The sequence below is a fragment of the Triticum aestivum genome, chromosome 3A (genome assembly GCF_018294505.1).
Source record: "Triticum aestivum cultivar Chinese Spring chromosome 3A, IWGSC CS RefSeq v2.1, whole genome shotgun sequence".
In the NCBI taxonomy this organism is placed as follows: Eukaryota; Viridiplantae; Streptophyta; class Magnoliopsida; order Poales; family Poaceae; genus Triticum; species Triticum aestivum.
In genome coordinates, this window is record NC_057800.1 from 616,417,206 (window position 1) to 616,427,314 (window position 10,109).

Sequence of the window (10,109 nt, forward strand, 5' to 3'; positions counted from 1 at the left end):
GGCGCGGTTGGTCGGGGTGGGTGGGTTTCAGACAAACTGCTTTCCCGGTCTCAGACATCAGACAAACTGCTTTCTCGGTCAGGATTTGTGGTGTTCCTCTGTTGCACCCCATACCGTGGACTGTTGCATGCGGCCTGGCTCGTAGTAGCTCGTGGAAACATCGGGACTGTTGCGTGACAGTCCTGTGTGTGCGAGAGAGAGGGAGAGGAGCAAAGGTGCAGAGATCGGAGATCACGTTGCCTGCTTAGGTTAGACACGCAGACATCTGATGACACAAGTGTTGCCAATGCCATGCACAAACGCACGACTGTGTACGTACAACAATCGCCTCGCAGTGGAGACAAGGGCGGCAGACGTACGCAAGCCGGTCTGCCGACTGTATTACCAGTTCGGATCATCACAAGACAACAGCATGCTTCAGACTCTATAACGGACAGCTTGTTTAAATTTTCAGGTTGAGAAAGGCGTAAAAAAAGAAGAAGAAGAAGATTATTAGGCGGTGGCGCCGACGGTGGCGCTGGCGGCGAGTCTGGAGGAGCCGTAGAGGGTCTCCTCGAAGCGGATGATCTCGTTCTTGGAGCCGTAGGCCACCTGGGTCCGCTCGTCCAGGACGGAGATCACCTTGTCCAGCACCGACTGCTTGCCGTCGCTGCTGTGCCCGCCGGCCTTCTCTATCAAGAACCCCAGCGGCGCCACCTCGAACAGCAGCCGCAGCTTCGCCTTCGCCGTCGGCGACGTCACGTTCGTGAAGATGCCCTTCTCCTTCACGATGATCTGCATGCATGCACGCACCATTCATCAAACATACACCCCTCTCTTCTCATGCATGCATGCACACGAGTAATAACGCTAAAACGAAAGATTTCAATCTCTGCATGCAATGGAGTGTATACGGAAGCAAAGCAAAGTTGGTGCACTAGTACGCGCCGTGCCGGTCGATCGACAGCATGCATGGCCTTGCTTAAAGCAGACGCCGGCACAGGCTCGATGGTCGACCACATGGGCGCGCGGTGGAACAACAGTTGGTGGCACTCACAGCTGCGAGCACCCAGCCAAATTCTTGTTCTCAGAAAAGTTACATTGCCTCGACTCCAAGATTGTCGTCCTCTCTGGCGCCAAAGGCGCAGGAGTAGAATTGACATGACAGATCGATCATGGCCCTGTTCGATGCTGAGTCGAACCGGCACTATTCGTGATCATCAATCAGATCACCGATCGGTACTGAAGAACTAGTGCCATGGCATTTCATTGCTCCACGCATGCAATGCAAGTGATTTTACAAATGCAGGTGTTTGTAGGGCTGGGTCTGAAACTCTGAATAACATTTGTGATTCCTAAGTATGCGAGAAACATATGACTTGTGTAAATTGTAATAACTGAATAGTTGTTGATGTATGTACCTGGTTGACATCAGGGACCATTCCTCCGGTGTAACGCAGAGTGTACTTCTCCTTCACATAGTAGTTGACAAGCTGACAGGATACATTTTCCAGTTGTTAGGTTCTGATTACAACTGTTCCTACATCAGTTTAGAGCCGTGCAGAGAAGCAACAACCAAACAGTAACTGGTACCACCTTGTCATAATCAGGGTTGTCGAACGTGGCCCTCAGATTGCCAGGGGAGAACATCTTCCCTTCTCCGATGCTCGTGGTGTCCTTGACATGCTGCCATTTACCTGCAGCATTTGTAGTAGACCTTCGATTAGCACTGTCACACGCATACAGAAGCTCCATTCCATTGGGGACTTGATTCAGAAGAGAAGTAAAAACCTTCGTCGAGGAGAAGGAATTCGTGTGTCCCGGGGCAGTCCTTGAGGGCAACTACGAAGGTGGTGCGAGGGCCGTAGATGCCCATGGCGGCAGCAACCTGGTCACCGCCGGTGACGCCGGTCAGCTTGTCGCCGGGCCAGACGCCGAAGATGGTTCCCACGGTGAAGTTGGTGTCCACGATGCTGGAGCCGTCAAGGGGGTCGAACGCCACACTGAATCCGCCTGCGAGACGCGACCGAAAACCCGAGCCGATCATAATTCAGAAAGCCAAAATTTCTGCATCTCGTGAACGCCAGCTAAAATGAGCTACGTAGCTACAGTGCATGTAGCTGCTGGCGAGTGGATGGTTCCTATGAGTGGAATCCAAGAAGACGCCATGGTTACATGTACTGATACGTTGTTCCACTGCTATAGTGCTCTCAAGGTGAGAAGGTGGACATGTGTTTTGTTCAGCAGCAGACTAGCAGTGGTGTTGCTGGTGTAGTGTGGCACTGGACTCTGCCCAGTACTACAGTACCACTATGTATTCAGGCGCAGGAATGGCACGCGGTTCTGCCAAGAACACGGTTAAAACATAAGGCGATCGTCTTCCTCCTTAACCATCTCGTCGAGATTTGGGCTTTGATTCCTGGCTGATTATTTATCGTGACAAGATGGATATGCAGTTATGTAAAGTACCTTCGACCGGGCCACCCATGTCCTGCAGCTCGGGGACTTCCTCAGAGCACGCGTACTTGCACACATGGGAGTACTCCAACGCCTGCATATATATACAAGCGAGGTGAGGAACCGTGACGGGACGAGGCGTGCACTCACGGATGGAAAGCGCTGGCTCACGGCCGTCTCACCTCGAAGAGGAGCTTGTCGGCGAGCATGTCGACGGCGAGCTGCTCGTCGCCGAAGGAGTTGACGCAGGCCGTGCCGCCGCAGGAGGCCGTCCGGACCTTGAAGGCGATCGTCCTCATCGCCTCCCCCATGCAGATCAGCAGCCTGATGAGGTTCTTGTCCGGCGTCGCCTTGGTCAGGAACTCCTCCTGCCACCACGCAAAAAAAAAAACCAAAAAGTGCACAGACACCGTTAGCTTCACGTGACACCGGCGACGCGCAGGGGACTAGACCAGAGCATGTATACTGGTGGCGGGTGCAGGGCACGAACCAGGCTGTCGCCGATCGCGCAGCGGGTGGTGAGCGCCGCCCGGCTGGCCGCCTTGGACTGCCGCCCCGCCGGGAACGACGTCCTCGCCGTGTTCGCCCGCAGCGACTCGCCGTAGAACGAGGTCGCCGGCCTGGCAGCCTGCCGCACGCATTGCCCATCCGGCATCAGCAAAACAAAAACGGTTGACGCCTCACCACATGTTGGATATCCTAACATTACACACCTTGGGCCTGTAGGACTGCGAGAAGGACATGGCGGCGCAGCACGCCGGGGAGCGCGTGGCGGCCCCGTGCGCGTAGCCGGCGGCCGCGACGGTCTCCATTGCTGCTGGCTGGCTGGCTGCCGGTGCGTGGTCTGGCCGGCGCTGACGAGGAGAGAGAGGCTACGGAGCTTAAGATTTCAGAAGAGTGGTATTAGCTTGCCTACGTTTTTTACGTCGCGGCGCGGCTGGGGGGTTTGGGAGGAACGGATCACGCACGGTGGATGCACGACTGGACCAGATAAGCCGGGGGCCAACGTGGCGCCGGAGAAGATAGAGCGCGGGAAGACGACCGCTCGTGGGTTGTGTGGCCCTGCTGGTGCCGGGACGAGCCGGCGATGGAGCAGCACCGGATCGACCGGCCCGGGTGCGTACGGTGGTGCGTGTGTGCCGCTTCCCGTGGCAACTTGCGAATCAGATTGGTTGCAAGTTTGCAATTCTACGAGGATTAAATTTCAGTGGTGTTTTCCATTCGAGAAAACATCATGTGTGTTACCCTTTTTTTTCTCCAAAAGTGCTCTTTTGATCCCGAGCTCACATGTGACAGTAAAATCGAGAAAATAGTAAATCTGATTATTATTTTTGTGATGAATGTTTGCAAATTTTGTGATGCAATGACCTCCATGGAGGTTAGAGCGAAAAAACAAAATCAATGCTCGAGTTAAAACATTCATCAATATTTATCACAAAAAAAAAGATTTTTTACTATATTTTTTGAATTTACTGTTTATCAAGGAGCATATGAGCTCGGTTCAAAGACTATATGCCCTTCTTTTTGTAATAACTTTGTTGCCTTTGCCTTTGTCATATATGGAGTAGATAATTTTAGCGAACTGGCCAAACATTATTTAGATAATTTTAGACCTTGCTCGATAATTTCTTGTATGATGCAAGGTGATTAGAGGTGCTTAGTAAAATAAATCATTTTTTCTTAAGCACCAGTATCTTCTCTATAAGAGGGATGTCTAATTAAGCATCCACCCTTTACAAATAAATAAGCACTAGAGCTCAAGGAAAAGCTAATTTATTTTTCTAAGCGCCTTGCATTGTAGACCTTAGGTGAAGTGTAACCGTTGTTGGTAACTGAGAAGTAGAACGAATTTCTAAGGCCTTGTACAATAGGAGATGCTTAGGCAGGTGCTAAGAAAAATAAACTAAATTTTTTTTAAGCAACGGTGCCTATTTCTATAGGATAGACGCTTCTATCCTGTACAAATAAGCACCGGTGCTTAAAGAAATCTTGGTTTATTTCTCTAAACACCTCTTCTAAGCACCTTCCATTGTACAAGGCCTAAACCAGCAGAGGGTGGGTATTTCACAAAAGAAACATCCTCCGTTCCAAAATAGATGACTCAACTTTGCACTAATTTTATACTAAAGTTAGTACAAAGTTGAGTCATCTATTTTGAAACAAAGGGAGTACATGACAAGCTGACAACACCAGAAACAGCTGTACCAAACTGGGGAATAAAGACACAGTAAACGGGTTTTGGGTTTTGACCCTCTCAAGTCTCAACTCTTCACGAAAGAAACGAAACCAATGACCATTTGTTTTCTACCCACTTTAGTCTTTAAGACCTGTATTTCATTTTTCCTGTACACGGGAAAACATTCATATCAGATGAGCTCTTTGAGCATCAAGCCACAACTGACTGGCTTGCCCGTTACCCTGACACAAGCATTGAGAACGAGAATGGTGTGCAATTCGCATGAGTTTCTGCGCAGAACGGATGGCTAGGTCTAAGCGAGCGACTGAAGGATCGATCACTCAAGGTGATGAGTGTCTCAGCACATCAAAACGGGCGCGCATGCAGAAACGCATGCCAGGTAGCTGTCAGCAGACTCAGAAAATCTTCTTCACCTCTTGGACATCCTGGGGCCTGAAATAATGTAAATGTTAGCAAAATCGGATATCGTTATTACCAGCTAGTGCTTGACGTTCGAAGGGAGCGTTTAGTCTACTCTTGCAGCTAACATCAGCGCATTAAATAAACAGGGGGATGAATTTCCATGTACGCACTACACCTGCTTACGCAAACATATGGGGTCATGTGTAGGGCCATACCTCTGGGACGAATTGGAGCCATCAGATTGATCTTCATCCTCCTCTTCCTCTGCTTCATCCTCATCACTATCAATCTCCAACAGACTCAGCCTGCACTGGTTTGAAACTCTTCTCATGAGGAAAACATTGAGGTAGTACCGCACCAAGTCCACCCTGGTCTTCGAGGCAAAATGTTTTGCCGCTATCGCCCAAAAACTCTTATTTTCAAACACAGGAACCAACTGCTCAACTGCAGCAAACTTCAGTTGCTCCTCAATACTCCACATCTTAGAAACCTGCTCACCCATCAAATCAAATTTCCATTCCGTGAAAACTTGACCAATTTCAGACCTTAGCCGATCCCTGGCGGTGTTGATGTGATGTAATCTGCAATAGAAGTTTCCTGGATATGGGCAATTACATGATTCAGGCCTTCCCTGTCCAGCTACCACAATATTTGTCTGTAAGACATAACCTTCAGGTGGCCAAGTTCTGCTTCCTAGCATCTTTGAGGTGTTCGGGTCATTCCTGTACCAAGAAAGCTCTGCGTCTGAAGGTGGCCCAGTCCAGTCAGGTATCTCAGCCTGAAACTGCTCACCTACTCCAATCTTTTTCCTTTGCGTGAGAAGCACTGATGTCATGAGTACCATTCTCCTAGCTAGCCTCTCGGATTTCCTTGTTGGGGTTGGCCCTTTCCTTGGTCTTTCTGACTGGTCCTTAGTTCTGTACTTCCTTTTCTGAAAGATGAAAAATGCAACAATGTCCAAAAGAGTAAGAAAGAGAAAATTGTTTCAGAAAGCACAAAACAAAATGGAAAGCAGAGTAAAAGAAATATAGTGAGGAAACTGACAATAAAAGTAAGCAATCAAGCTTTGACAAATTGTCAGACAGGGAGAGGAAATTCTACAAACTAAACACTGAAGAGGCTTTGTGTAACACCCTACGGCCCAAATAGATAACAGCCCAGCCCACGACAGGGCAGACAACTTTTGTCCTCGCTTCAGGCAAAAGGGTCAGCCCAGAAATGCTACGTCTTGCACCCAGAAGGCTTTTCTGCAAGTGTAACTCATGTTAAACCGGCCATGTGGGACTAAAAGCAGGGGCGCTACACTTGAGTATCGTAGATACAAATTCGCCAAGCAGATAGAAACATCCAGCCCTCGGTTTTTGTTCAGATCAGACCACGACACAGGTTTCACAGGGAACGATCCTTTTCCCAGATATAAAAATAGGGTAATCATGGCTCAGGCGTATCCACATTCTTGCAATTGGAGTTTTGACTACGAACAAAATTCAGTGAATTGTTTCAATATACATAGTACAAAACACCACTGGGTTAATGCTACGTGCCTATTCTTTGCACATTCCGGACTTGATACAAGAACAAATACCTGAAAGTTGCACTGTACCTCCATTTTATAAAAGTATTAATCATACGCTTCAAAAAACTTTTCTTATTAAGGTAAATGGAACACAAGTTGCAGATGATTCTCTCTCTAGAGAGAGTCAACATCACCATGGTTCTCTAATTTTAAACATTTTGGATCTGACACTATGTGCCTATTACCTACCATCCTTTGATGCCAGCTATGCCTTGTACGTTGTTCTTCCCAGTAACATGTAGGATGCACATCGCGCGGCTGTGCAGGAAATCATGACTATCATTGCCACTACGCCAAACTTTAAATAATTATACAGTCAGCACTTCCCCAGGTCCTCTATCTCACAGCAAGTTTCAAAATATCAGCTACCGGGTTTATATCGGTTCGGTTTCCGTAAATTGGATGTCAGATATCGCTGATATACCAGACGGTATATAGTTATATAGGAGGAAACATATCTGTTTTTTTTTGTCATTCTTGTTTAGACATGCCTATTTTAATAATAATAAAAGAATGATGTCAGTGCTTGTGTTACAACTAAATGATTCCAAGTTTATTAACTAGTAAATTAAGAAATAAATCAATAAATACTCTCAAAATTCTTATTCTGACATAAAAATTACGTCATATATGCACATTTACAAAACATTATGTGTGAATTTTATAATTTGATGCAGCTATAAATACCTAATTTCATATTCACCATTTTTTCTAGAAAGAACCCTCGTCGTCCACATATTGGTCTATGTCGGTGGACATAACGGGTCAAATATCAGCCATATCGATCAATATACCAGTGTATATGTCTGATCTGCGTAAAAACGATATTTACAAAATGATATGTTATATCTGTATCGGTAGACCATCAATGACGATATATCGGCCGACTGGTCGTATCAGCCTAGATTTAGAAGCCTGTCACACGGAAACTATGTACATCTGTCAGCTTTATGCCAAAGTTGCACAGAGCCACAGACTAATAAATGTTTCGGCCAAAATACACTTTAAAAGGCTTTCACTATTTTTACATCGACAAAGGCATGACCACTCGATATGACATAAATCATAAGTTCAGGTTTAATCATAAGTTCAGGTTTCCAATATGATAATCCAGGATAGGTTTAAATGTCAGGTAAAATATAGTGAATACAGGAGAAAATAATGCACATTAGTCCAGATTCTAGATATATAATTTTCACTTCCATAAAAGAAAGGAGACTTCGTTTAAACAATTAATTTGGCATCATTATTAAAGAAAACAGTGCACACTAGTCACGTCGACCAATTGGCTAGCTAGAGCAGACTGAAATGCCCACAGCCCGACGACCCGTGTTCGAAGCTCAACCCTCCGTTCTGTTGGTGCTCGCCTTCTTGAAAAATGCCACCAAGGGCTAGTCTTGGTTGGTCGAGTTTCTTTTTGTTAGTTATGGATACATGCCATTTGTGAACATGCATGTTCAACTGAATAAAAGCATGTCGGCAATTCCCCGATATGCGTCACTTATTATAAAGCCTCACATGTCATTGACATTCTCACTAGGAACTCCTCATGGTAAAATTTTCAAGCTTAGTTTCTATCCTAACATAAACATAGATAGTTTTGATGGGCTAACAAACTAATGCATTAACTGTGACTAAAAGAAGTTGAAATTATATAAATTTAGTGAATGGGACTCGAGGCATGAAACTTAATATTCTGGATGTTTACTTCACAAATATAGGTTGTTTAGCCACAGGTGCAAGACCTAAGGAATAGCCATGGTTTTCGAGTCGCTCTGTGGTAGCGACTCGGAAAAAGTCGAGCCTGCAATTGCGACTAGTCGCGACTCACGACTCGAGTCAACACTAAGTTGAGTCGATATTTTTTTGCGACTCATCGACTAGTCGCACGACTCAAAAACCATGAGAATAGCCTAATATTACCACCATGCCCTTCTCTTACTCCAGGTTGATCGAGCTATTCTCTCAATTCTCACATTCTCTTTGTAAGGAGGCCTCATTTATTAATGAGATTAATGGTCATGGGATGTAAGATGTAACAGGAACACGACAAAAGTGCTGACAGCATGTAAAACAATATGAGATGAATAATCGACCTACTACATTATTATCTAATGGAACCATCATCAATGAGGGCAACAAGTTTTTGTGTGACTGCCATGCTCGCCGTGCCTCAATTCCACGATAGGCGGTTCTTACAAGCTTCCCTGACTTATGAGTTACAAAGCTCAGTTTTCAGTTGCTGAATCGTGGAGCGCTTATAATCTGTTGTGAACAAATCTACATAGGCCGCCGAAGGAGGAAAAGTTTGGCTAGCAAAACGGTAGAAGGAAAAAAAATCCGGTTTGACAAAAAGGGATTAGGAGTATCATAATTGACCGTGCAAGGCCAACTGCAGCCTGAGTCACCAGCTGAGATACAGAGAAGCAAGACTTCCCCAATCAGGATCTTCCATTGTTTGGGAAAGGTTCAACAATACATGGTTGCTCTGCGGTGCCTGAGATTCTCTTTGCATGAAACAGGACACCCGTCAATTGCCATTCCATGCCCTGGGACTCCATTTAGTACATGGTTGCTGAGATTCTGTTTGCTTGAAACGGTACACCGGTCAACTGCCATTCGCCCACTCCATAACCTGGGACTCCATTTACAAATGCACTCCTAGAAAAACAAGCCTAGCGATGCGGGCAATAGGTCACGGAGCGGAATGACATGTAGTGACAAAATCCTAGATGCAGAAATATCCCATCCATGCGAAGCAGCCGGAGAGCACAAACGGAACATGGTCAGCAACAGTCCACCCGCCCAATCCACGGCTACCTCGACAAATTAGCAACAGATCGCGACTCACGGCCATAGGGTTTTTGCGAATTCGTCCTCACCTTGGAGAAGCTGGGGAGTTCGGCCTGGTCCGCCACGTCCTCCATCTTGAGGTAGCGCGCGCGCCGCAAGGCCAGCACCTGCCGCTTCCTCGGCCTGTCCGCCGGCCGCTTCGCGCAGGGATCCACGGCGACCTCCCGCGCCCACGACACCAGCGCCCCCAGATCCCCAGCCGCGCCGTTGCCGCCTCCGGCCCCGCGCTGCAGGATCCCCCCGACGAGCGCGTGGAACAGCCGACGCGGCTGGCCGGCGCCATCCGCCTGCGCGTGCGGCGAGGGGGCAGCGCCCGAGGAGGAGGAGGGGTTGGGCGGATACGGCGAGGGGGAAGCGGCGGCGGCGGCGGCGGCCGGCGCGTGGCGTGGCTGGTCGGCGCAGTGGCCGTTTAGGGCGAAGGGGGCGTCGAGGAGCTGCTTCTGGTACATCCCGACCATCGGAGCGCGGGCGCCGCCGCCAGTCGCAGTGGCGGCGACGCGGCTGGCTGGGGGGCAGGTCGGCCGCGCGCCCGCTGCCTGCGCCTGGGTGGAAGGGAGGGAGGGAGGAGAATTGGAAGATTTGGGGTATCTCGTTAGATTTGCGCAAAATTTGAAAGAATTGGGATGGAATTATGGAATGTTCTAG

The 10,109-nt window shown here is 47.9% G+C and overlaps 2 protein-coding genes across 2 annotated transcripts; both read right to left on the reverse strand.

Moving 5' to 3' along the window:
- Window positions 1-247: 247 nt before the first annotated feature.
- On the reverse strand, window positions 248-3,372 carry LOC123062621 (sedoheptulose-1,7-bisphosphatase, chloroplastic). Its single transcript, NM_001426759.1, has 8 exons — window positions 3,150-3,372; window positions 2,927-3,064; window positions 2,619-2,804; window positions 2,449-2,530; window positions 1,771-1,992; window positions 1,576-1,676; window positions 1,401-1,472; window positions 248-774 (listed from the first exon to the last, which is right to left on the reverse strand). Exons 1-8 carry the CDS (start codon window positions 3,246-3,248, stop codon window positions 493-495), a joined length of 1,182 nt encoding a protein of 393 aa, NP_001413688.1. The 5' UTR covers window positions 3,249-3,372; the 3' UTR covers window positions 248-492.
- A 1,265-nt stretch (window positions 3,373-4,637) lies between these two features.
- LOC123062622 (uncharacterized) lies at window positions 4,638-10,109 on the reverse strand. The gene is made up of 3 exons (NM_001426760.1): window positions 9,494-10,109; window positions 5,251-5,966; window positions 4,638-5,065 (listed from the first exon to the last, which is right to left on the reverse strand). The coding sequence occupies exons 1-3, from the start codon at window positions 9,920-9,922 to the stop codon at window positions 5,029-5,031; spliced, it is 1,182 nt and encodes a 393-aa protein (NP_001413689.1). The 5' UTR covers window positions 9,923-10,109; the 3' UTR covers window positions 4,638-5,028.

Excerpts from the sequence above, each read along its gene's own strand:
- LOC123062621 (NM_001426759.1), bottom strand. The coding sequence starts at position 3,248 with ATGGAGACCGTCGCGGCCGCCGGCTACGCGCACGGGGCCGCCACGCGC. Across the intron at positions 3,065-3,149 it reads CGCAGTCCTACAGGCCCAAG|GCTGCCAGGCCGGCGACCTC; the intron begins GTGTGTAATGTT and ends TGCGTGCGGCAG. Across the intron at positions 2,531-2,618 it reads CCGACAAGCTCCTCTTCGAG|GCGTTGGAGTACTCCCATGT; the intron begins GTGAGACGGCCG and ends ATATATATGCAG.
- LOC123062622 (NM_001426760.1), bottom strand. The coding sequence starts at position 9,922 with ATGGTCGGGATGTACCAGAAGCAGCTCCTCGACGCCCCCTTCGCCCTA. Across the intron at positions 5,967-9,493 it reads AACTCCCCAGCTTCTCCAAG|AAAAGGAAGTACAGAACTAA; the intron begins GTGAGGACGAAT and ends TTCATCTTTCAG. Across the intron at positions 5,066-5,250 it reads GGCTCCAATTCGTCCCAGAG|GCCCCAGGATGTCCAAGAGG; the intron begins GTATGGCCCTAC and ends ACATTATTTCAG.